This window comes from Callorhinus ursinus, unplaced genomic scaffold, assembly GCF_003265705.2.
Source record: "Callorhinus ursinus isolate GAN/ISIS: 27379988/994484 unplaced genomic scaffold, GSC_fseal_2.0 scaffold77, whole genome shotgun sequence".
Classification (NCBI taxonomy): domain Eukaryota; kingdom Metazoa; phylum Chordata; class Mammalia; order Carnivora; family Otariidae; genus Callorhinus; species Callorhinus ursinus.
Window position 1 is genome coordinate 2,737,967 of NW_027397139.1, and position 26,369 is coordinate 2,764,335.

Sequence of the window (26,369 nt, forward strand, 5' to 3'; positions counted from 1 at the left end):
AAAATAAATAAAGCTCTTAAAAAATGTCTTTTCTGGGGCGCCTGGGTGGCTCAGTCGGTTAAGCGACTGCCTTCGGCTCAGGTCATGATCCTGGAGTCCCGGGATCGAGTCCCGCATCGGGCTCCCTGCTCGGCGGGGAGTCTGCTTCTCCCTCGGACCCTCCCCCTTCTCATGCTCTCTCTCTCTATTTCATTCTCTGTCTCAAATAAATAAATAAAATCTTTATAAAAATAAAAATGTCTTTTCTGCTTAATGAAGAATAGGATATTTACATCATTTCCAAGTACCTCCCACTCCTCAGATGCCGGGAGTCCATGGCTGTCCCTCCCTGGACCCTGTCCTTGGCCACACCTAAGGTCATGCCCACCCCCAGGAGTGGCCAGAAGGCAATGCTGGGATCCCAAGTTTTTAACCGATGAATCATTTATTTGGATAAGACAAGAAAGTCTTCATCCAGCGATTCCCACTCCTAGTTTTATGTCCCAAAGAACGGAAAGCGGAACTCAGGTACTTACACACCTGTGTTCATAGCAGCATCCTTCACAGCAACCAAAAGGTGGAAGCAATCCAGGACAGGTCAGCAGGGCAGGCTTCGTGGGTGTGCGAACCTGGCCCTGCAGGTTTTCCGACTTGAAATTCTCCTACTGTTCTCCTACTGCGTTGTCATTTAGCCCCTGCCCGAGCCTAGCTGGACGGGCTGCGGCTGGTGCCCAAGTCCCGCAACCGCTGGCCTACCGTCAGGGCAGGGAACTGGCCACTAGGTGCCTTGGTTTCCCTATTAGAGCGGGATGAGAGGCCCTCCCCCGGAGAAAACGCGCTTAGGGCTGCAGGTGGGCGGGGTGGCCAGAGAGCGGGCGAGCGGCACCTGCCGGCCGCGGGGGTCATGACGTCCAGGTGCGCTGGCAGTCTGGCGGGGCCTGCTCCTCCCCGCCGCCCGCTTCCCGGATCCTGCCACTCCTCTGCTTCCACCTGGTCCGCCCCCATCACGCCCGCCAGGACCAACGCAGTCCCCTCCACCTTGGTCCCCAGCCCCGCCCTCGCCCCCAAGTCCGCCGCCCTCCCCTCAGCGGCCACCAGAGGGCGTCCGTGAGCACCCGAGTCAGGTCCCGCCCTGTTCAGCCCACAGCCCTCCAGGACTCCCACCTCCCTGGGGCCCAAGTCCTCCCCGCGTGGTCCCCTAGGCCCTGCACGATCTGCTCCTGTCCCCTCCGCCGGCCCTCCCCTCCTCCTTCTCTACCCCTCACTCACTCTGCTCCAGCCACACAGGCCCCCTGGCTGTTCCTCCAATATGTAAGCCCAGTGCTGCCCCAGGACCTTTGCATAGGCTGTGCCCGCTACCTGCAATGCCCTCTCCTCTTGTCACTATTGTTACTCATCCTGCCCTCCCGCTCTATTTTTCTTCATAGATTAAGTTCTGGTGGTAAGTGCTACCTCCTTTGCCATACCGCAGTGCCTGGGACAGTGCCTGGCACCATGGGCCTTCAAGGAGTATCCGACAGACAAACAAGGGAATAAAACCAGAGGAGGATGTGCAGAAATTGAAACCCTTGTGCACGGCTGGTGTGAGTGTGAAACGGGGCAGATACTGGCAAAGGGGTTGGTGGTTCTTCCAAAAGTTAAATCGAGAACGACCATATGATCCAGCAATCCCACTTCTGTGTCTATACCCAACAGAACTGGAAGCAGGGTCTCGAACAGTTATTTGCACACCCATGTTCACTTCAGCACGATTCACAATAGCCAAGAGGTAGAAACAACCCAAGTGTCCGCTGATGGAGGAACAGTAAAGCACAAAGTGGTTCATCCATAAAATGATTATTCAGCCTGAAGAAGAAAGGAAGGGACCCTGACACCTGCCACGACTCGGAGGGACCCCGAGGACACCGGGCTCAGTGAGAGGAGCCAGACCCAGAAGGACACATCCCGCAGGAGGACCCCACTCCCAGGAGGTCCCCAGAGGAGTCCCGTCCACACAGACAGAGAGGGTGGGAGCCGGGGCTGGGGCAGGGGGTGGGGAGTCCGTGCTTCGTGGGGACAGAGTCTCCGTGTGGGGAGATGGAAAGTTCTGGAGACGGAGGGTGGGGGTGGTCACAGGACGGTGTGAGTGTGCTTCACGCCGCTGAGCTGTGCACTTAGAAGATGGTAAATTTTGTTATGTGTACTTACCATTTTTTTTTAAAGATTCTATTTATTTATTTGAGAGAGAGAGAGAACGAGAGATAGAGAGCACGAGAGGGAAGAGGGTCAGAGGGAGAAGCAGACTCCCCGCCGAGCAGGGAGCCCGATGTGGGACTCGATCCCGGGACTCCAGGATCATGACCTGAGCCGAAGGCAGTCGCCCAACCAACTGAGCCACCCAGGCGCCCTACTTACCACTTTTTAAGAAGGAAAAAAGCCCCAGAGAAGACTGCAGAGACAAGCCCAACCTCCTCAGTTTACAGAAATAAATACAGAATGTCCAGAACCTGGGCTCCTCAGTCCCCGACCAAGTCAGGAGGCACTTCTCTTGCCGGATGGTCTGGCCCGGCAGTACAGACAAATGGAGTCAGGGCCCAGTCGGGGAACCTCAGAGCAGGGGCCCTGGTGCCAAGGCCAGAGGCACATCCCGGGGCAGCCGTGGCCCCCGCTCCCGTGAGCTCACACACCAGCCAGCCACACGAGGACCAGGCAAGACCCTCCAGAGCTCGGGCACCCCTGCATTGCCCATCACCCACCCACCATGGCCAGCAATCAGAAATAAGCCAGAGGGGGCCACAGCATTTAGGAACAAAATTTATTCCAATTTAAAACAGAATTCATTTCAGGAGAAAGATATGAAAAGTCAATTTCCATCAGCTATCTCTGGATTAAGGGGTCAGGGCCCCGACACGGTGAGCGAAGCCCGCCGCCCCCCACCCCTGCCCCAACATGGCAGTCTTGGCCCTGGGAGGTTGGCACAGAGCTAATGGGCCTGTCCCCCAGCACGCACAACAATACATGCATTTCAAATGACAAAAAGTTTAAAAACAGTATTTTATATAATATTCTTCTTTAAAATAGGTTAAGGTTGAAACCGTCTGAAATCAGGACTGTGTAATATACAAGTATAACCAGAGGAGGTCCACTGGCGGCCGGCGCACCTCCCGCACTGCCGCTCGGGGGCGCTGGCACTGGGACGTCTCTGGGGGGGGGGGGGGAACCTGACAGTGGGAGGAGGATGGAGCCCCCCCAGGGTGGAAAACGAGAAAAACAAGCCTCACACCATGGGCGAGGGAGGGGCCCGGACCACCCAGGCCCCACCGGCAGAGCGGTCTCCAACCCTCTAGGGCACACGGCGGTGTCCCCGCCCTCCGGTCCTGGGCCCTCAGGGTTTCAGAAGCGCTGGGCGGGGGTGGCATGGTGCTCCAGCCAGGCTTTGGCTCTAGGGTGCTTGGCACACTGCTCCCTCTGGGAAGAATTAATACTTCGGGTGCCCAGGCTCACAGGCTCAGGTCACCCCCCCCCCCCCCCCCCCGCCCCAACCCAGTTCCCTTGTGATCTTGGCTGAGACATGGCGATGCGCACCCTGCGAGGACCCCGAGTCCCCTGGGCAGGCCCCCCGCCAGCAGCACCATCTGCTCTGGCACTGAGGGTGCATGCTGGAGGCTATGGCACGCCCCCTCCCATGCAGACACGTGGCACCGTGAGGGCCCGTCCTGCCCCCAGAGAGGGCTGGGCACTAGGAATGTCACCGCCCCACCCTGAAGGGGCTCCCCAGTCGCCACAAGGCCCCTCCTAGCTCTCTCCTCCGACACCGGCAGGCCGGCCCCTGCGTCAGGTGAGCGGAGGGAGCGGGGCCAGGCACAGTGGACGCCAGCATCGGGGCTGCTGTCCGAGTCGTTTCTACTCTTTGCTGGCGGCCCAGACCAGCAGCGGCCACACAGACCGCGACCGGGCCGTGTCCAGATGCAGCGGGTGGGTCCAAGGCCTGGCAGTTCATTCCCGCTACATTGTGCAAATCAAAACAACCCACAGAAAAACACTGTAGTGCTCAGTCCACATCAGATGAAAACACCCCCCCCCCCCGCTTGTTCCCACCCTCCGAGCCCCTTGGAAGAAGGGGACCCGGGAAAGGCGGCCCGTGGCTCTGGCTCAGTGCGTGGCCATGGCCGTGGCCAGGCCTGGAAGCCACCCGGGGCCGCAGTGCCAGCAGCCACTGGCCCTCCATGGCTCGGGGCAAAGTGCGCGTCGTGCTGCGTGCTCACCTCCCGGGGCAGGGGGCTCGGGAGCAGAAGTGGGGGATGTGGGAGAAGGGCTTGCGCCGGAGGCCGCGCCCGGGAACCGCCGCGGGCGACTCCCTTCTCTGCCTCTCGGGGACAGACCTGAGAATATTCTGAAGAAGTCCCCACTCCACGCTCACTGTTTCCAAGCTGGTTTCAAAACAGAACTAATCAAAAGTGGCTCCCAATCCAGAAGGGCCCTCTCCCGGCTCCCTGGGCACAGTGGGGCGCCCTTGACCCCTCGGGGGTGTCTGGACAGCAGCCTGTGGGTCCCGGGAGCCAGCTCACTGCCTTCCTTTCCTCACCCGGAAAAGAAAAAAAAAAAAAGTTAGGCACTTCCCAGGGCGGGCAGCGGGGGGCGCCACCCACCCCCACTTCTTGGAGTCCAGGACGTCAATAACTTAGGGAGCGAGAGAAAGAGAAGTCATAGTCTGGGGTGGGGAGCCTCGGTGGTGAGGGCCAGGAGCAAGGGGGGCGGGCCGGCGGGTGGCTCTGTCCCCGCTGGGCGCCAGGGGGCCGCCGGCCTGCAGTGGGGGCGCGCGTGCCCGCGTGTCTTGTCTCCGCTGGTCTTGTCTCCTTCTTTTCCTTTTTTTTCCTTTTTTTTTTTTTTTTTTTTTTTTTTTTTTTAATAGAAAAAAGCGAGCCACGAGTCAAGGCCAGGAAAAGGCTGCCGCGCCGCTGACACAGATGAGAAAGTGCACGGGGGTGTATAGAAAGAAACACATACGTCCCCTGATAGCTGTGAAATAAAAACCCTTTGTTAAAAATAGGAAAACAAAATCAACTCGTCTGTGGGCAGAGCCGGGCGGGCTCGGCGCCCGGAGGAAGGCCCGCCCAACGGCTGTCCCTGTCCCCTGGGGGCGGTGGCGGCGGCCGGGTCAGACCAGGTTGTACTCCTTCAGGTTGAGCTGCAGGATGGTGTCCTTGACGGCCGCGAACACAAAGCGGATGTTCTCCGTGTCGGTGGCGCACGTGAAGTGGGAGTAGATGATCTTGTCGCTGTCGGGGTTCAGGTCCACAAACATCTTCAGGATGAACTCCCGGGCGGCCTGTGCATCCCGCTGTGGCCCTGGGGAGGCGGACAGAGAGGCAGGTGAGCGAGGCCAGCCTGCACCCGCCGAGCGCGGACAGACACCCACGGTGCGCCCAGACACCTGCTGGGCTCGGACTGACACCCGTCGGGCGCAGACACCCACAGTGCACCCAGACACCCACCGGGCGCGGACAGACACCCACGGTGACAAGACACCCACAGTGCGCCCAGACACCTGCCAGGCTCGGACTGACATCTGCCGGACGTGGACAGACACCCACGGTGCAACCAGACACCCGCCAGGCTCGGACTGATACCCGCTGGACGTGGACAGACACCCACGGTGCACCCAGACACCCGCCATGCTCAGACTGACACCTGCCAGGCAAGGACAGACACCTGCCCTAGGTGCACAGACACCCGTGGTGCGCCCAGACACCCGCCCGGCGCGGACAGTCACCGCCGAGCGCGGACCGGCCTTATGAGGGCACCTGCAGTTTGCGGACAGACACTGATCACGCGCAGACCAGCCATGCACAGACAGACACCTGCTGGGCGCGGACCGGGCACTGGCCAAGCAGGGGCAGCTCCTCCGGCCGCCCCCCGCCTCCACCCGGGGCCCTGGCCCCCCTGTGCGGCCCCTCGGCCTCTCAGCCAGCTGCTGCCCACGTCCGACACCCCCTCCACCTCCCAACTGTGCCAAGCTTCCTGCCCAGCCCCATTTCACCCCACTGTGCTCCCACCACTTCCCCAACACTGACATCCAAACACGGGCAGGGGCCCACACGCATGTCCACACGGCCCTACGCGCTCCTGTACACACGTGCACACTTGCCCGGCTACCGTCCCTGCTGTGTGCACATGGCAATCGGGCCACAACCACGTCCCCGAGGCTCTGGGCCAGCCGGGACCGAGCTGCTGGGGAGGGGTGGCCAGGCCCAGAGTGCCCTAGAGTCCTGTGTCCTGAGAGGCAGCTGTGGCTGATGCTCACACAGCAGGGGTGCCGAAAAGGGAGCTGGGAATGGTCTGTGCTCAGTTTTGCCTTCTGTTAAAGCTCAGGCTAACCCGGGGAGGGGAAGAGGGTCCTGGGCCACCCCCTCATTGCCAGGGCCTCGCTCCTCCCCACTCAGGCTCTGGACAAGCGGGGGCCTGGGAGCAAAGTGTCCCCGTGCATCCCTCCTGCGGCTGTGCACAGACCGTGAGAGAGCCCCTCCCCAAGAGGACGCCCCCCCCTGGGGACACAAGACCCTTCTGCTCACTGAGGCTCGGGGGGGCGGGGGTGGAGCACGGGAGCTCCCCGGCTCACACGGACCGTGCCACCGGCCTCCGTCAGGGCCCGTACCCCCAAATCACAGAGACAGCGAGGCCCAGGGAGTGAACGGGCCGTGCTGGAGGCACCTGGCCCTGCCCGCCAGGCTCACGGGGCCCAGAGGGGCAGGGGGCCCAGTCCCTGCCCTGGGTGCTCCCCCCACTCCACTGCAGCTCCCGGCTCACCGTCGAACTCGGGGAAGTAGTCCACCAGGTGGGAGTGCAGGATCTTATCCTCCAGCAGGTCCTTCTTGTTGAGGAAGAGAATGACCGAGGAGTTCTGGAACCAGGGGTAGGTGATGATGGTCCGGAAGAGGGCTTTGCTCTCCTCCATGCGGTTCTGTGGGAAGGAAAACGGGAGGATGGACGCCACCCCCCTCTCACCCCCGGGCCACAGGGCAGGGAGAGCGTGGAGAGGGGTGCCTCACCTCATTGTCCGACTCCACCAGCACTTGGTCATATTCACTCAGGGCCACAAGGAACATGATGGACGTCACGTTCTCAAAGCAGTGGATCCACTTTCTCCGCTCTGACCTCTGGCCTCCCACGTCTACCATCCTGCAGGAGACAGGAGCCCCGCGGGGGCTCAGCACCGCGGTCCGCTGTCAAGCCCCTTCCACCAGCACGGCCGGCGTCTGCTAGAGCCCAGGGGGCCCCCGGGAGAACCCCTGCCCCCCACATCCGCTAGAGCCAGGAGAACACGCTGCGTCTGAACACCCGCACCTGATGGAGGAGTCACAGGACTAGGGAGCCCGGGAACCCAGGTGCTCCCGGGGAGGACGGGGGGGCGGGACAGGCTGCCCCCTGCACCTGAGGTCCCACATCTGGAGACCCACCCCCTCACTTGGGCAACGTGCACGCATGCCCGCCACAGCAGTGTCTGCGGGACACGGGAGAACGAGACAACCCGAGGACAGCCATGCGACGGGCCCGCCTCGGCATCGCAAGGGGGTGGCTCACGGAGCGACACGCTTCCCCTGTTGCCGGGAGCAACAGCAGGTGGCAGTTTCCCGTCCAGCACGAGAAGCACGTGCAACCTAACAGTCCGAACAATGGGCTCCCGGGCAGAAGGGAGCAGCCGGGGGAAGGGAGCAGCAGAGACACCCCGTCACACTGGATGACGACAGGGGTTTGCCGCTGGCTACCGGTGAAGTCCTTCAGTTTTCTCTGATTAGAAAAACAACAGCAGGCAAGCAGAGTGGCCCTCAGGCAGGGGTCCCCTGCGGCTGGGCCCTGCCTGGGGGGGTGGAGGCCGCGGGGAGGGGCTGACGTCGGGGCTGTCCCGGGCACGGCCGACAGAGTGGGGCCGCCCAGCGGAGCTTGCACTGAGGAGACTCCAGCAAGCACAGGTGGGTGGTGGACGTGCCAGGGTGACACTGAAGGACAGGAGGGCCCCGTGCAAGGCCACTAGGCCTGCAGCAACAGCTGTGGCCAGTCTGGGGAATGCCACTGGGGTGGACAGGCCCCCGGGCCACAGCCTTTCCAGAGCAGGAGGCTCCCCAGTAAAGTCCCCTGTTCGGGACCAGGCTCATCTCCTCACACACTGGGGCCACCGGGCCATTACTCAATGCTGTCCCCGCTCCAGTCAGGGGCCAGGCCACAAGCTCAGGGCCACGGTCCCCAGGCTGCCCCCATGGGTGCCCAGCTAAGGAAGGGGTGGGCCGGCAGAGGACCAGCAGCGGCAGAGGGTGGGGGCCCATGACAGAGCAGAGCGCAGAGCGGGGAGGGGGCCCCAGGGAGATGCCGGCCGGTCCAAGCTCGGGGAGGGGAGGGAGGGGGCCAGGCATCCCAGGCAGAGGACCCGGCAGGCACAGGCCATGCCGCGGTCAGGGTGAGGCCAGGACACCCTGCGACGGGGGCTGGGGGGGGCAGCACTCGTCCCAAGCCCCAGCCCGTGCTCCGCAGGCTCAGCTCTGAATCCAGAGGTTACAGCCCCATCAAGGATCCAATTAAACAAGAAAGAAAACTCAAACCTTGACCCCTCACCAGAAAAAGGAAAACGTGCATCAGACCCGTGCAGGGTGGATGCCTACAGCTTCCGAGACTCCGGGGAACCACACAGGGCTTCTGACAGGGGCCCGGCGGGTGAGAGAGGGTGCGGAGGGCAGGGAGGGGTGAGGGCAGGTGGCCCCCCTGGCGGAGCTCTGGGGGGGGGGGGTCCCTGTGGCGGGACGGGTTTTGGGCCAAAGGGCACCTGGAAGCACACCCAAAAGGCTCCTCGGGTGCTCCCCAGAGCAGGCGCTTCGAAGCCACAGGACAGTGGCAAAGTGCCACGGCTGACCACCTCTTTGGGACCCCGCCCCAGGAGCGTCACCTCCTCCCCAGCGTGAGCTTGCGCTGGGGGAGCAGAGGGCACCCAGACGGGGCACTGCGGGCAGTGGGGGGCTCACAGCTGGCAGATGGGACCTGCCCCAGCCCGGGCCTTGGGGCTCTGGGTTGAAATGGTGTCCCCCAAAACCTGGGGACGGGACTGACTTGGGAGCAAAGTCCCTGCAGATGTCATCAGTTAAAATGACATCACATTAGAGTGGGGTGGCCATATCCAATCACCAGTGTTTTCACAGGAAAGGGGATGTCTGGCCACAGACACACGAGCACAGGCCACGTGACCACGGAGGCAGGGATGGGGCGAGGGACGCCGAGGACGGCCGACGACCCCCAGGAGCCGGGAGACACAGGGAACAGACTCCCCCCCTCACGGCCTCAGAAGGAACCGGCCCTGCCCACACCCCGCTCCTCGGCTTCTGGCCTCCTGAGGGGGGACGGCAAACATGCCTGTGGGTTTCAAACCGCCCATCTGCGGTCATCGGCTGCGGCAGCCCCAGGGGACACACACTTGCCCTTGCCGCTCAGCAGCTCTGGATCCACCATGGCCTCACTGAGTGGCAGGGCCCGTGTCCCCAAAGGACGGCCCCTAGTCTACTCCGGCCGCGCCACCTGCCAGGACTGGGCCCCATCCTGCCCACATGCCAGGAGCTACCGTGGGCCCAAGAGCCAGAGTCCGGGAACCACCTGTCACCTGGCTCTGCGTGGGTCCCCGGGGCCACCAGGACCTCTCCACCGCCCCACAGCACACCCGGCTCTTGCCACAACTCCATACCACCTGCCCCACTGACACGTGCTGGCATCCTCCCTCGTCCACGGTCCCGTCACAGAGGCCCCCGGAAAGCCCTCCCCTCCAGGCCAGCTCTGGCCAGCTCCGTCACGGCCCGTACCACTCCCAGGACACGGCTCACTCTGAGGGCTGGTGACAGTTATTTATGAGCCTATCTCCCACCCCGGGTTGGAAGCCGCCTGAGAGCAAAGACCGGGACCCAGTGAACCCGTCGCTGTCCCCGCAGCAGGTGCCTGGGGGCTGGGATGCGAACAGCCCCCACTGCAGCTCACAGAGCCTGATGCAGCCCCAGCACATGGCCACCCCCAGGGCACAGGTACCTGAAGATGATGTTCTCCAGGTCGAAAGGGTACTCGATGATGCCAGTGGTGGGCACACGGACCCGCAGCACGTCCTGCTGGGTGGGCAGGTAGCCTGAGGTGGCGATGCGGTCCACGTCGGCCAGGTAGCTGCAATACAGCAGGGACAGGGCCGCTCAGGCCAAGAGGCAAGGGTGGGGGACAGCTCAGCCACCACGGTCCCCCTAAGCAGCCGGAAGGGGCCCGGCACTGTGCCTCACCAGCAGGGGCGGAACAGCCCCGAGTGCTCGGGACAAGGCAGACCTGGGGTCGGGCAGAGGCCTCCCTGCCCCTGCCCTGGCTCTCACGGGACAGGCAGAAGTCAGGCCGGCTCTGGGGGTTTCTCTCACAGGGCTGTCCGAGGACGGCCGCTGCGGCGGGAGAAAGGGGGCCGGCTGGGCGGCCAGGCTGGAAGCTGACTTCGCAAAATGAACGTTCCCGCGTCCGCCCAGGTGCAGGCTCACGGAAGAGGCGCCACGAGATGCTCCGACCCGGCCAGGCCGCCTGCAGCGACCACCTCACAGCAGCCCGGCCCGCCTGGCCCGAGCAGCGAGCCCGCGCTCGCCCGCATGCCCGACGGCGCCCCCTGCGGCCTGGCCGGGTCCGCGGGGCGGGCGCCCTACTCACTACTTGGCGGAGTCGGAGAGCTGGTACTCCCGCCTGCGGTCATAGCACTCCTGGATGCCGGGGTCACCCCACAGGGTCTTGATGGCGTGCACGTAACGGTGCTCAAACGTTGTCACCTTCTCCACATCCACCTCGCGGATCAGGAGCGCATTGGCCTGCGGGGCGGGCAGGGACAGCCATGGGCTCGCCGGCGGCCGGGCCCCCGCGGGGCGCCTGACCGAGGGGGGACCGCTGCCCCAGCGAAGCACGCGCACGTCAGGAAGGAGCGAGAGTGGGCCGCGGTGGCCGTCCCTCAGTGGGAGGTCCCCAAGGCAGAGCCCGAGAGCAAGGCAGCTCCTGGGGCTGGGCCTGCGCAGCTGCGGTGCGCCCCAGCGCTGGGGAGCAGCAGGCAGGACTGGAAGCAACCACGTGCACAAACAAGCAGACTCTTTAAAAAGTGACCGAGGGCCGGACCCAAAAGAGAACAAACAGAGCAATGAACACACACCACCATCAGCAGCTCCCCTGTCCCCGTTTCACAGATGAGGCAACAGGAGTCACCTCAGAAGTCTGTTTGGCCTGCACCCCGTTCCTGGCACGCAGCTCCTCAAACCCCAGCAATCTCTGAGGGGAGAGTGGACTGGGGGCGGGGTGCTGGCCAGAGGAACCACTCGGGGCACATGACTCAGGAGACCCCACTTCTCCACGTGCCTGTCGTCCTCAGGGTGGTTGAGCCACACAACCGGCCACCAGCAGAGGGTCTGGGGGAAGGACACACCTGGGCAGAAGCCAACATGGGGAACGAGGGAACCCTAGCCCATGCTCTGAAAGCCAGTGGGCTCCTCCTGGGCTGGAGAGCTGCCCCATACTGCCCACCCCCCAACTGTGGCCCCCAGCCCTCACCTGCCCCGTAGTCTGGACCTATGGAAGAAGACACCAGCCCCGGAAAACCCCCCTGACTGTCAATGTGTGATGATCAGGGATCAGGGATCCACTTCTATAAAAGCCCAGAGAACAGCGTTTTCAGCTTTGTGGCCCCCATCTCTGCCACTGCAGCAAAAGCCATCAAGGACGATACATAAACAAGTAGGCATCACGTGAACCGATAAAACTGTATTTACAAAAACACAACAGAGGTAGGCCACCGCTGTTCTAGATGCAGGTGGACATCTATGGTCCAAACACCAGACCAGCTGGACTGTATGGTCTGGATGCTGGAGAGGGTCTCAGCTGAGCAGATCATACAACCCAGACCCAGAGGGCAAGAGGCTCCGGCAGGCCCCCCAACCCCACACCAGGCCCTGCTGGGGGTCCCCGATCATCTATGAACCGGGATACAGGGAGGAAGGTGCCAGTTGGAGATGTATCAGCAATCTGGTTGACTGACCTTCTTAAGCCTCAAAGCAATGGATTCATCTAAACCACTACTGCATAAATATGGACTCCCGTGCCTCATGTCAGCCCAGGGCAAACTTCCGGGGTTGAATGAGAAACCCCCAAAAACAGATCTACAAAAGCAAAGCCAAGGGAGGCCACCAGTGAAAGCCCACGGGTGCATGACCGGGGGGAATGCTGTGGTGAGAGCGGGCCAGCAGCTCCTACCGAGGGCAAACCTCGAGCTGCCGTGTGAACCCGTGTCCCGGAAACATGGCCCGGGGAAGTGACAACAGGTGTGCACACAGAAACCTGCATGTGAAAGTCAGCCCAGCAGGCGCCAAGGAGACAAACTGGAAACACCCAAGCGTCCATCAGCGGGGGAGCGGATACACACTGCGTGTCCCCCCGCACACGGGAGCGGCACTTGGCCATCAGGTGGTGAACAGACAAACACGTGACAATGGCCGCGAGCAGGAACGAGGCGCCCACACGTGCAGCCCCGGGGACGGACCCCAAGCCCCCGACGCTCAGGGAGGGAACCAGACACAGAAGGCCACACGGGGTGTGAGTCCACGTGGGTGACACGTCCGGAACAGGCTCATCCACAAATGGGAAGGGGGCTCGCGGGGGCCCAGGGGCTGGAGGAGGGGAGAGTGACAGCTGATGGGGACGGGGTTGTTTTTCAAGTGATGAAATGTTCCCAAACTAGACAGTGGTGGTGGTTGCTCAGCTGTGTGTGTTAGAAAGCTGTGAATTACACACTTTAAGGAGAGACCTGCCCCGTGAGTGACTTTGGTCTCAATAAGCCATTACTCAAGAAAAAGGAAGGGAAGTGCCCCACCCCCCGGGATCACCCACACCGGCAGACACAGTGTGTGAGGGGCCAGGAGCTGGAGCTCACACTACCCACCCCTGGGCCGGCTTCCCTGCTGTCGGAGGGGGCACTGAGGGCTACCCGACAGGAGGGCTGAGGCTTGGCCAGGACGTGCCTGCTGCAGGCGCTCCGAGAAGGCAGGTCCTGGCAGGGAGGGAAGCCAGGCACCATGCTGTGCCCCGGGCGGCCCCTATCCGACGGCACCCCAGGCCTCACCTTGTTCTGCTCATACTTGTACAGGATCTTTAGGGTCTCCATGGCGCGGATCATGGCCTGCATGGCAGTGAAGATGTTCTGGTACACGAGCTTGGTGAAGCCCCGCTTGTCCTCCTCTGAGTAGCCCGCCCCGTGGATGATCCGCATCTGCTTGATGAACGTGCTCTTTCCGCTCTCGCCCGTGCCTGCAAAAGCAGGGCGCGTGAGAACAAGTCCGGAGCCAGGGCCTGCAGCCCCACCCCGCAGAGAAGGGTCGCTGGGGGTTCAGAGCTCAAGAACTCAGCCCTCTGAGGGGCTGTGGGATAGGCTTGGCCAGCAGGCAGCCACTCTGCAAGGGGGGTCCCCCATTTTGGCTTGGTCATGCTCCCAAGCATACTACCCTTCTACACAATGGGAAGGTGAAGCTCAGCGGAGGGGGGGGGGATCTGGCACCAAGGTACCAAGCAGGCTGGTACCCCAAGAGTCCCGCCTAGTCAGACAGCAGGTGACTGGCCTCAGCACACACTCAGTACCTCAGAGGCTGCAGTGAGGCACAGAGCCGTGTGTCTCCGCCAGGCATCGCTGCCTCCTCGACCAGTCAGGCTGACCAGCTACTGACCCTCTGGGCCATACTCAGCACGCCCCACATGCGATGCCAGCCCCTTAAGGACCTGCCCACGCCCGCCGTGGACAGCAAGTCCAATTGGACAACGTCTCTGTGGACCCCCAACCACGTTCCTCTTCCAGGAGCCCCACCAGAGTCAACCTTACTTGGGGGCAAAAGTTTAGTATCTGCACGGAAGTATCTGTTCCCTCAGGACAGAACCTACCCCCACCACGGTCCTCAAAAGCTCCCTCCCAGCTGGCGGTGAGCTCATAAACCCACCCAGCATCACGCCGCCTGCTGCGCACTCCGAGCTCACCCAGAGTGACCACAGCACCTGAACGAGTCCAGGCCTTGCAGCCCACACCCACGCAGAGGGCCCCCCACCAGCTCCCCACCAGCCCGGGCATCCGCTCTCTTCACCCCAGCCCACTGCCCTGGCGCACACAACACCAGATCGTCCCGTCTCCCTTCCCCTCTGCAGGCGTGAGGGGATGCGGGGCTCACCAGGCAGCACGCTGACCCCTCAGCCTCGAGGGATCAGAAGGATCGGCAAGTCAGTGGGAAGGCCATCTGGAAAGGGGCCACCTGGCCACTGAGCCCTCATGCCAGCCTCGCTCTGCACCCGCTCTGCACCCGCTCCAGCCCCGATCCAGCCCCATGCAGCCCAGGGTCCCCTCCTGCGTCGGCCTCTCCCCACCCCGGTCCAGGGGCCAAGCGGCAAGCCTGTCTCCTCAGCTGGCTCACCCCACACTCAGGCACAGCAACAGTGGGTTCTTTATACCCACAAACCTCGGCCGCACCCCCTTCAATGTGTGCAGACGGACCCCCCCCCTGCAGTGAGCGCAGGCCGACTCAGCGACCACCAGCAGAGCAGGACAGACGGTGGGGGTCACTTCCGAGACTAGGTCACAAGAGGTACGGCAGCTCGCTCCACACCATCTGGCCCCACTGGCGGAGGGGGGAGGGGGGCGGCCACCAGGCTGCGAGGATGCTAGACCAGCGCTGGGGAGAGGCGCCGAGCCGCCCGCCGGCTGACACGTGCTCTGCAGCCTCATGAGGGACCCGGAGCCTGGACCGCCTGGACTCCTGGCCCTCGGAGACTGAGTGTCTGCTGGGTGAGGCTAAGCTGGGGGGTGATGTGATTACACAGCAAGAGAGAACTTGCGCCGTCTAAGAGCACGTCGCCTCCAACGACTGCCGATACCCCTAGCTCACAGGCTGAAGCCCCAGAGCCTCCTCCCGGGGGCTCAGAAACCCCCAAACTCACCCCACCTGCCGCTCTAGGCCTACTTCCACCCCTCTGCCTCTGAGTCGGCCCGCGTCTGCCCACGTCCACGCACTGGCCTGAGCGGGGCTCCCCGTGCGGAAGCCACTGGCTCACACACCTGTGACGCGCCCCACGGGCAGGCAGCCCTCCCTGCCCCCGGAACCTTCCCCCCCCAGCTGAGGGGGAAGCCTCTCTGCCAGCGTCTGCTGCCGGCCTCCTCCACGGACCGGGGCCTCCGCGACAGACTGGTTCTGTGGGCCCCACGTGTCCACCCTGTCCTGCAGCCTGGAGGCCCTCGGCCCGCATCCGAGTAACTGACTACACTCGGGGACACCCGAGTCACAAACCCCGACATCACAAAGCAGGGGTTTGGGGGCGCCTGAGTGGCTCAGTTGGTCGAGCGACTGCCTTCGGCTCAGGTCACGATCCTGGAGTCCCGGGATCGAGTCCCACATCGGGCTCCCTGCTCGGCGGGGAGTCTGCTTCTCCCTCCGACCCTCTTCCCTCTCGTGCTCTCTCTCTCTCTCTCATTCTCTCTCTCGAATAAATAAATAAATAAATAAATCTTAAAAAAAAAATAACATTATAAAGCAGGGGTTTGGGCTGCAATGCCCGTGCCGTTCTGGTACTTTTACCAACTACCTCAGATCCTTCCCAGAATAAATAAAACGACTCCGGGTCCATCATCAAGGAAGGTAATTACCTTCATGCCATCCCCCGTCGGTCCTACTTCAAACAACTCACCTCTGCTGTAAAAGCGACACGAGGCCACCTGCTCCCTCCAACCAACACCCCCCCGAGAGTTCCAGGGGCAGGAGGGAGTGGAGGGGGGTGCCCATGACCCCACGTACCCCCAGAGGGATCCACACTGCTCCCTTACCACATGCTGCAGGGAGGGGGCACGCACGCCAGGAATGCGATTTCTAACGTGGTTTCCTCTTGACCCGGGTCTGTCCCCCTTGGCGCTGCTGACACCAGGCACAGGTATTCTTTGGGGGAGGGGGGGATGTCCCGGGCACTGTGGGGGGTGAGCAGCGTCCCCAGCGCCACCCCAGGATGCCAGGAGCACCCCCAGTGTGACAACCCCAGACATCTCCAGACACCATCCATGGTCCTCTGGGAGGCAGAATGGCCCTGAGTGAGAACCCCTAGTTTTGACAAAACGCTATTACAGGAAGGAAAGTGCCCTGCTGGTCCGTTTGGAAGGGTTCCTCCCAGGCAACAGCTGAACAGCGCACACACGAAAGCCAAATCCTGAGATGCAGCCCTACAGGTCAGCCCGAGGGGGAGACGGGGCAGGCTCCATGCTGAAGCCCCCCGACGCCACCCCAATGTGGTGCCCGCCATGGGAAAGGCAGGCCACGCTCTCACCCAGGGTGTGGGGGCGACCCAGGGAGGAGAGTCTGTGCACGGCAGGGGAGAAACGGCCCCGCCTCACACCCGCTTTGTACAAAGGAACTCGAGGTGCACCTGGGGGGTGCAGTCGGTTAAGCTTGACTCTTGGTTTCGCCTCAGGTCGTGATCTCAGGGTGGAGGGATCGAGCCCCGCATCAGAGTCTGAGCTCAGCGTGGAGTCAGCTTGGGAGTCTCTGTCTCTCCCTCCGTCTGCCCCTCCCCCTCATGTGCGTGAGCGTGCGTGCACACTCTCAAATAAATCTTATAGAATAAAATTAAAAATGAAGGCAAAAGAGAGAACCAGCCCCCACTGCAGCTCTCCAGAGACGATGCAGACATGCTGAGGGGGGTCACTCACACACGTGCATGCACTCACACATGTGAACACACACGCGCACGCACACACACACACACACACACACACACACACACACGAGCAACTTTGTCAACCAGCATGACACCCTGCTGTGAGCCCCAGGAGGGGACGGGAGGTGTAGGGGGGCATGTCTGTGAAGGGGCCCTCGATGCCGGGCCAGAGAGCAGCCTCACATTTAGCAAGAAGCCGGGCCAAGGGAGAACAGGGGGTGTCCAGGGCACTGCCCTAAAACTGAAGCCTGAATTGCGGGATCAGCCCCTGGAGATGTCAGGGGGTCCTGGACAAGGGGTGTGGCCGAGGTCACATGGGTCCCTACCAAGCCCTGCTGGCAAGTCTGCTAATGCCCCCCCGTGGCAGAGTAGCCACAGCAAAGACCACGGCCGTGGTCAACCTCCAGAAAATCCAAAACGCACAGAAACAAGGCACGACGGTGTGAAGTGCTGGACGTGCTAAGTGACCTGATGAGGCAATCATTTCACGGCACATTCATGCACCGAATCACCAGGTCGTACCCCGTATGCTTACGCGATGTTAATGTCAATCAAATGTCAATAAAGCCGAGGGGAAGAAGGAAGCCAGAGGGAACACCAGGCACACTGGGAAACGGGGCGATCAGTGACCCTGCCCGGGGCAGCCACCACCTTGCCAGGAAGGACAGAGAGGGACGGTGTGGAGGGGGCGGGTGCAGGGAGCTGACACCCTCGGAGGAAAGAGGCGCATGTCTCGTGTCGTGTAAGCCCCGGGCTGCCGTCCAGTGAGCAGGGAGCCCGTGAGGCCAGGTGTGGCGGTACAGCGGGCAGGCGCCAGCACGGCCCTCCGCCCTGGCACGGGCCAGGCCCACTGCCCATGAGGCGCCGGGCCATCACAGCGTCCGAGAGGGAGGGAGGGGGACAAGGCTCAGTGCAAGGCTGAGCTGGCCAGAGCAACCCAGGTTAGTTTTCCAGATGCCCTGTTTCCTGGGCCAACTGAGCCACAGCCACATCTGTCCCCTGGGAGCTGGGACTCGGGCCTCTGACAGGATCCCTGGCCCCGGGAACTGCCATGCACCTGACCCAATGTCCACCTGCCTAGAAGTGTCTTGGGGGCAAGGCCTGCCTGGACCTCATGGCTGGGCCCCTCTGCAACCAGCCACTGACCCGGCCCCTGTGCCCTGGCCGATGCCCCGGTGCCCGGTCAGCCCAGCATGCCCCGCCTCCCATGGGGCTCTCCTGCCAACCCGCGCGGGGCCTTGGCCCTCAGTCTCCAGCCTCCGACCCAACCTGCCCAACCTTAGTCACACTCCCCCTCAAAGAGATCTGGTCACACGTGCCCTTCTGGCTCAAAAGCAGGGAAAAAAGCAAGGCCCCACCTCAAGCCCAAGTGTGTGACACTCCCAAGACTGAGCCTTGCTCTATGCACACAAGCCACCGAAAGCACCCCACCTTGCCCCCAGCCACGCTGGGGCCACTGCCCGGGACCCATGAGCTCCCAAGTCGCTCGCTGCAGTGAACACCAACGTCCACTCCAGCACTCATGCGTGACTTTCAGAGCAGCGTTCCCGGAGCCCCTGAGAAGTGGCATTGGCCCAGATGTCCTCCAGGTCCAGGCAGATGGCCACAACAATGGCCCAGCCGTACTGCAGAGCGCTACTCAGCACTGAAGAGGATCCCCCGTGGACACATGGACAGCCGGATGGGGCCCGGGGGACTCTGCCACGTGGGAGAACGCACTCATGTCACACACGGTGCGGCACCACTGACGCGATGGCATGGAGGACACACTGCTGGGCGCCAGGGGTGGGGGGGCGTGGAGAGAAGGGTGACAGGAGGGTCCCTGCGGTAGGGGGACTCAAGCACCGGGACAAGCAATGAAATCGCAGCACCTCCCCAGAAGGAACCGTGCAGCTCCAGGTCCCAGCTGTGGGCTCCCTGGTCGGCCTGCTGCTGGTCATTTCCAAGAGACATCCACGGGGCCCTGTGCCACCATGAAATGTAAGCTATCCCAGCACGCCTGCCCAGCACAACTGGTGCTTTGCATAGACACTCAATTTCAGGGCTTCCAAGAAGTGCCCCCAGCACCCCTGATGCCCCACCCATTCTTTCCCCAGAGGACGCCACCCCAGTCACCCCTCTGTGAGGTCTGCTCTTCCCCATGTGTCTGCACACTGGGCTGGGGCTCTGCTCACAGCCCCCTGCCCCTGGCCCCTAGCACAGGCCAGCTCACGGAAAGTATGGCACAAGCGTCTTATGAATGAAGAGAATGAGCTTGGCCCCAAACCAACGTACTGGCTCCGTCAAGCATCCCCCATGGGTCCTCTGCATCCCTGTGTTGGGCAGGGGACTCGATGGGTCGTTACTCCAAGAACAGGGGGCCCGCAGGGTACAGCCCAGCCTGGCACCTGCCCCGCAGGGTCAGATGGGGCATGGCATGGGCTGGGAGCCTGTGGACACCCTCTGGGCGTGCGCTGACACGTCACCCTCTGGAGGGCCAAGTCTGACCTATGCCCAGCAGAGACTAGCTGAAGAAGAGGGAGAGCAGGAAGAGAACCCGCTGTCCCACCCTCCTCGGGGCCTGAGATCTAGGAGGGGGAGCCGGGGAGAAGGAAGTCTGAGCCCCAGACCCAGGTGGGCAGGGAAGGGACTCCAGACTCCAAGGGCCGAGGCCTCCAGGGCAGGAAGGATGAGGCTTGTCTCATCTCCCTGAGACTCAAGGTAGGCCACTTTATCCTGGACCCCAGGGGCAGGCAGCCAGGTGGCCCATGACTGTGGGGTGTGGGCAGTGAAGCCAGGAGCCGCCAGGACCACGGGAGACCGATAAGAGCACCCCCCCACCGGGGGACCTGGGACTCCCAGAAACCCAACAGGGACCTCGAGCTGTGTGGACAGGTCTGAGATCACAGATGGGACACTGTCCTCTACCCACGGGGACAGAGAAAACGGAAAACCCTAGAGCAGCTGAGGATGGTGGTTACACGCCCCGACTCACTCACTCACTGGGTGACACAACTGTCAGGGCACACTGCCTCTGGGGAAGTGCAGGAACTGAGACAGAGAGGGTCAGTGGCTTCGCTGAGGTCACACAGCCAGCAACCTCAAAGACGGGGGCCACCTGGCCTCGGTGCTTGGGTGCAGCGGCAGCGGCAGGGCCTCCGGAGAGAGCAAAGGCCGCCAGGGGGAACCTGCCCTGAGACGGGAGGGCAGTTGGCCACCCTGGCCGAATCGGCCAGGGCCTCTGCGATGCAGACACTAGCCGCCCCTCAGCTGGGCCATGACGCCTACTGTACCCTGAGGCCCAAAGGTGGGGCTGGCTGTCCCTGCTGCTTTCGATGAGTGTCCTCCATTCAACACGTGTCCTCTGAGCCCCCACTTTTGTCCCCAGTGTGCTGAGTCTTACTGTAGCCCTTCCTGGGGCACCCCGACAGTCAGGACACTGTGAGCCCACGGTCCTGCCCAGACCCCCATCCAACCAGCTGGGGGGTGAGGACAGAGCTCCTTCACGGAGGCACAGATGAGGGGACAGATGGCAGAGGCGGAGAGAACCTCTGGAGCCCCACCTGCCTCCCGCTGACACCCTTGCCCCAAAGGCCTCAGGAAGCAGCGTGACCGCGGCCCCCAGGCAAGCTGGCCAAGAGCACCTCCTGCTGGGTCCCGCCGGAGGGGTTTACGCGGTGCACACCGCACCACCCCGCTGCGAGCGATCAGAAACGGTAACGAGGAAAGGCATCGAGACTCCCTCCTTTCTGAGGACCAAGCTCAAGACAGGAGGCCCTGCTCAGGAGCAGAGGGGACCGCCGACCAGGGTGGACAGTGTGGTCGGACGCAGACAATCCTGGTGGCGCCCCCCGCCCCGTCTGACCCTCACAATCATCCTAGAAGGTCACCGTGATTATCTCCACGTCACGGGAGTCAGACGGGAACAGACGTCCCACTCCAGCACGTTCTGGCTCGGTGCTGGTGGGGACATGCACCTCCCAGGGCTGTCGCAGTGGCTTTCACAGGGACCGTCACCAGCAGTGACGGGACAAAACAGCTCCCTCTGCCTGCCGAGCGCCCGCCGTGCCGCAGGCCTCCGCGGCATCATCACACTGAACCCTATGACCGTGCCTCGGGCCCAGGGCGCCAGCCCACCAGCCCACAGGATGGACGAGGAAGCGAGCACGGGAGACACGGCCTCGCCCCAGAGCAAGGGGAGCCCTCAAAGCCAGCCCCCCACGCCCACTTGCAGGAGGGCCTCACGAGGAAGGCCACTGTGAGCTCTGTCCCCTGGAGTCCCTGTCTGCTCACATTAGAGCAGAGCGCCACATGCCAGGTGGCAACAGGCGCGCCCGAGCAGGGAGCAGTGTGTCCAGACGGGCTGTGAGCACCAGAAGCTGGGGCGGCGGTAATGCCAAGTCACTCCCACCCCACTTCCCTGGGGGGTCTGAATTCGATTAAAGCAAACTGGAGTCACTCAGCAAACATTTCCGAGGCCAACGGCTCTGCCCTGTGGGCCAGGGTGGCGGCAACCCGAAGGTGGGGGACAGTGGCGGGAACGAGCAGGAGCCCGCACAGCAGCTGAGTGGCCTCAACGTGGGGCCACGATGACGACCGGCCAGATGCCCTCCAGAGGACAGATACGGTGGCCCCCAGGATGACAGAGAGGCCCAGGAGCACAGGAACTATAAACACCTGTGAGTGGTCGCACAAACTCCCCAAACCAGCAAGCCCGAGGCCCGCATCCAGGCCCGGATCCCCGGTCTGTGAGCAGCCCGAGGCCCGCCCCCAGACCAGCCTGCATGCAGCGCCTCCCGGGCCGTGGCACGCCGCTCACCTCCCCAGCTGGCAGGGGCCTCGGTTAACAGGCCACTGCAGCCGACAGGGCACCAGGGATGGGACCGCTCCTCCTGACGGATGCCTGACTGCTGTCCAGTTCAGGCCACCCCGCCCACCCGGGGCTGAACTTTGCACCCAGCGCCATCTGGGACAGAGAGGGACAAACACACCCCCCAGCCCTCCTCCCCAAGGTCTCCTGGAAGCTCCTGCCTGGCTTCGCTGCACGCCGCTCCAAACACCCAGGGGCCACCAGCAGCGATGCCGGTGGCCATGCTCCTGGGGCTGCACGGGGCAGGGCTCCACCGCAAAAATACGAAAGTGAAACCTTCTGTGGTTAAATATCTGAGACGGAACACTTCCTCACGTCCCACCGCAGCGACCGGCCCACCAGCAGTCCAGTCCGGGGCACGCAGGGAGGGAGCAGAGCCGGGGAGTACTGTGATCATCTGTGTCAATGCAAGTTCAGAGTCTGGCCCTGGCCCCAGTGACCCCCAGTGACCTGTGACCCCAGCGGCGGGACACACATGGCAGCTGGTGGCCGAGCTCAGAGGGCCCCACGCTAGCTGACCTCTATCAGGCCCGATGGCAAGGCGGAGAGAGAGCCGTGAGCAGGCACTGGCGTCGTCTGGGTACATGCAGGGAAACTGAGGGAAGAGAGCGGTCTCCGAGCAATCCCACAGCACTTCCAGGCACTGTGCCCAAAGAGAGAGGACCGTTTGGGGAAAAGAAACCTAATTTAAATTTAAGGGGCCTAAGGCACATCCTGGGGCAGGTCACGGTCCTAACACAGCTCAGGGGCCATCCAGGGGTGCACGAGAGGCTCCCCGAGGGTGCTTCCCGCTCTCCCAGGCGTTAGGGGATGCAGCCTGACCACTCTGCCTGGAGCCAGTGACCACACTCCACTCTGTGCCTCAAAGCACTGGGAGGCGCGCCCTTCCCACTAGAGCCACCACACCCCATGCCAGATTCCGGGCCTTTTCACTGCCCTTTGGGGGCCGGCACAGCCGACAGGAAGCCTGTGGAACTGACCGCCCTGCTTTATTTAGAAATCCCAGAGACGCGCCGGGCTCAGCCGGGCCAGCATGCTGCACCTCCAGTAACCAACGTTCCCATGGAAGACCTCAATCTTCAAACAGGAAACCTGCCCTAAGGAACAGACAAGGGGCCTCCTCAGTGGTTTTCTACCAAGTGACAGAAACACGACGGCAAAGGACTTGTACAGGAGAGGTCACGGGAGGCAGAAGCCAGCTGGGCCGGCCTGGGACCCCCACCCCAAGAGCTCCTAACTGGGTTTGCAGCATCCCTCCCCACCCCCGACCTCAGGGTTCTCTTCCCTAAAATGGGAGAATGGTAGTGAGTTCTCAGGACTGTGCACTCACTGCACAGCCATGCCCCCTACTCCCGTTCCCAACCAGACAAAATGCTAATAAGAACTCGGCCTGGAACAACAGCACCTTACAGAGCTGAATGCCTGCCTTCTACACGTTCATACTCACAGTACACACTGCACGTACACACACACATACACGGCTTTGCACGCACACACAAAAGTACCCACTTCGTAAGCATCCACGAAACATCCACTGACTATACCCCGGTTCTACAAGGCGCATTTGATACCGTGCACTACCACGGGGCACTGGGGGGAGGGGGGCACGGCAGGCAGTATCTGGGGGAGTCTGTGGCTGTCAGGACTGGGGGTGCTCCTGGCATCTAGTGGGTCGGGCCAGGGATGCTGCTCAGCCCCCACCCCAGCATTGACAGCTGTCTTCCTCCTGCCACAGACCTCCACTTTCGACCTGCAAGCTCACTTCTTCCTCATTTTTCCATCTGCCCCCCGATACCTAGAACCTACCAACCCCCTGAAATGGGTGCATGATTCCCCATAGTGCAGGCTGGCAGGGGGAGGGCTGGGTGCCTCTCTAGGGTCACAGGGCGGCGGCAGTGTGGGACCGTAGACAGATACTCCTGCTGCCGACATCCCAGCCCACAGACAGGCACGAGACACTTTGGGCAGGTGGCCATGCTGGGTCTCCCAATCCAGGGAGACTGCAGACACACACCAAGGCTGCAGAAGCGTGAGCTGCAGACCTGCCTCCCTGAACCCCAGCTCAATCCAAACCTTGGGTGCTCAGGACAGGTGGCAGGGGCATCTGGAGGGTCACGCAGCCCCTAGGCAAAGGCTGTCAGGCAATATCGTTAACACGCCAGTAACTTCTAAAGTCCCTGTCCCATAATCAAGTCTGTGTCACACTGCAAAACCAGCCAGTGCCACGCTGTCCCCCCAGAGGCCCCCCAGAACCCACTGCAAGTCTCCTCCAAACTTGAAGGTTACTCTCTGCCTGTCTTTTCTGCAAAGCTGGCCTGTTATATAGTCTTTAAGTAAAATGAAACACGTCTGTAAAAAAACAAAACAAAACAGGGAAGGTACTTCATCAAATGGAGGGCCCAGCAGGGCCACTGCAGGCAGGAGAAGCAATGCATTCCCGCCAAGGCCTGTGGCCTCCCACAGGGCCACCAACACGGCGCATTCACCTGCAAACTCCGCTCCTCTGAACCCTCCACCACCCTTCCAGCGCACCCCTCTGTGACAGCGCCCCCTCCCACCTGGAGCCCATCCAAGCTACCTCCGAGGGCGGGTAAGCATTTCCAACCTTCCCTGCAGTGCAGGAATGAAGCCGAGCTCAGGAGAAGGGCAGGGCAAGGGTTTCTGTTTTGTAAACGACCTTCCTGTCTTTGGCAGTGGAGTCCTTCAACAACCCTCCTCTGAGCGACAGCACTTTGCCAACAGCTGGGCCGATGTGCTCCCTACAACAGGTGTGCCCTGGGGAGATGGAGACCGGGACCCTGGCGACTGCGACAGGAATTTTCTCCAGGAGGGAGAGGACCTGGGAGAGCGGCTCCCACCAAGACTAAAGGAAAGGGTTTGGGGAAGGGTGGTGAGCTGGCCGGCTCTGAGGACCAGCAAAGGCTCCTGCGGGGGACCCCCCCCCTCGCCCTGGCCTCCGCCTAAAACAGGAGCCCCAAGGGAAGGAAAGGCTGTCTTCTCCCGCAAGGGGTGTACCCCATTCAGGAGGGAAACGGTTTTCCCGCAGAGGGAATGGGGTGCTAGAGGGGGACAGACCCTGCGGGCGCAGGAACAGAGCTCCACCTGCTGGGGGGAACCAAGACAAGATCCTGGGAGGTGAGGGGCACAGCTTGTGGACTGCAGCCCAGCGGTCTGGCCCTGAACAGATGCTGGGGCAGCGAGGAGGTACAGCCAGTAGGGCAGGGACAAAGGGCCAGCCCTGCGTGGGCAAGGGGCTCGCTGGCTGAGAAGTGGCACAGGGCCGACCCTCGAGGGTTCTGGGGCGCCCCCCCACCCCGGACAGCAGAGGCAGGGCCTGCCCCCGAAGAAGCCGGGAGCCTGATCTGGACAAGCGAGGCAGGGCTGACCCCGCAAGGGCCTGGACGCCTGATGTGCACAGCAGAAGCAGGGGCTGGCCCTGGGGGGCTCCGGAAGCGCCACATGGGCAGCGCAGGCACGGCTGACCCTGGAGGAACCTAGGGCCGGATCTGGACCTCACAGTCAGGGCTGACACCGCCCCCCACACACACGCCCAGGGGCCAGGGCTGGCGGTGGCCGGCACAGGCGGGGGCCGGCCCCGCAGCAGCCTGGGGCGCGCTGCGGGCACAGCACGGGCGGGGAGCGGCACGGGCCGCGGGCAGCACGGCAGGCTCGGCCCCACCCGGCCCGCGCCCACACCCGCGGCTGGCCCGCGGGACCCCGGCAGGCCCGGCCCCACTCACCGAGCAGCAGCAGCTTCAGCTCGCGCCGGGCGTCGCGCTTGTCCCGCCGCAGCTGCTTCTCGATCTCGGCGTTGATCCGCTTGGACTCCTTCACCTCATCGCTGAGGCAGCACGCCATCATGGACTCCAGAGTCATCGTCCCGGCCCCGGCCGCCCGCCGGCCGCCCCCGCCGCCGCCGCCCCCCGGCCCGGCCCTGGCCCGGAGCCGCCCCGGCCGCGCCCGCCTGGCCCTCGGCGTTCGGCCCCCGGGCCGGCCGGTCCACCTCGGCCACCTGCGAGCGCCGGTCCCCGCTTGGCCGCGCACTCCCGCCCAGCTGCCCCGCGCCCGCGCCGCCGCCGCCGCCGCCGCCAACCGCAGCCGCCGCGACCAAGCGACAGCGGTGCACAACCTAACCCGCGCCCGGACAGAGCCGACGGGCGGGCAGCGCGGCCAATGGGAGGGGGCGGCGGCCCGCGCGCCCGCTGCGGAGGCGGGACTAGCGGCTGCGCTGGGCGGGGCGACGCGCGGGCGGGGCGGAGCGCGGCGCGGCGGGCGCGCCCGCGGGTTAGGTTGCGCCGACGTGGGAAGGGGGACGCGCAGCCGGGAGCCGGGCGGGGCCGCCCGGGATTGTGGGAATGTGGCGGACTCGGCGGGCCGGCTCGTCTGCGCTCGGCTCCGCTCGGCCCCGCTCGGGTCGCTCGGCCCCGGGGCGAGAGGTGTGGACCCCGCCGCTGCAGCGGCGGGACTGAGGGACCTCGGGCCCCCCGCGAGACGCTAGGGCATCAGCCCTCACGGTCTCCCGGGAGGCGCCCTGGCATCGCCAGGCCGGAAACGAACCTTCCTCTCCTCCGTTAAGCATTCAGGGAACGCCTCCTGTATACCGGGCCGGAGCCCAGCACTAATGCAGTGCCTGCTGTATGCCAAGCAGGAAACAAGCACATTAACGGAATGCCCACTATAAACCAGGCACGAGCCAGGCGCGGCGCCTCTTATATGCTGGCCACGTACGAGTCGTCCATGCAGTGCCTGCTGTATTCCAGGCAGGGAACAAGCATTAATGAGGCGCCTACTTTATACCAAG

At 63.2% G+C, this 26,369-nt stretch overlaps 1 protein-coding gene across 1 annotated transcript; it reads right to left on the reverse strand.

Annotated features, from left to right (window-relative positions):
• Positions 1–2,759: 2,759 nt before the first annotated feature.
• GNA11 (G protein subunit alpha 11) lies at positions 2,760–25,637 on the reverse strand. Its single transcript, XM_025861370.2, has 7 exons — positions 25,309–25,637; positions 13,106–13,290; positions 10,660–10,814; positions 10,015–10,143; positions 7,008–7,137; positions 6,766–6,919; positions 2,760–5,307 (listed from the first exon to the last, which is right to left on the reverse strand). The coding sequence occupies exons 1-7, from the start codon at positions 25,442–25,444 to the stop codon at positions 5,117–5,119; spliced, it is 1,080 nt and encodes a 359-aa protein (XP_025717155.1). The 5' UTR covers positions 25,445–25,637; the 3' UTR covers positions 2,760–5,116.
• Between the last annotated feature and the right edge of the window lie 732 nt (positions 25,638–26,369).

Excerpts from the sequence above, each read along its gene's own strand:
- GNA11 (XM_025861370.2), bottom strand. The coding sequence starts at position 25,444 with ATGACTCTGGAGTCCATGATGGCGTGCTGCCTCAGCGATGAGGTGAAG. Across the intron at positions 13,291-25,308 it reads GCTGAAGCTGCTGCTGCTCG|GCACGGGCGAGAGCGGAAAG; the intron begins GTGAGTGGGGCC and ends CTGCTTTTGCAG. Across the intron at positions 5,308-6,765 it reads CTACTTCCCCGAGTTCGACG|GGCCACAGCGGGATGCACAG; the intron begins GTGAGCCGGGAG and ends CCGCCTCCCCAG.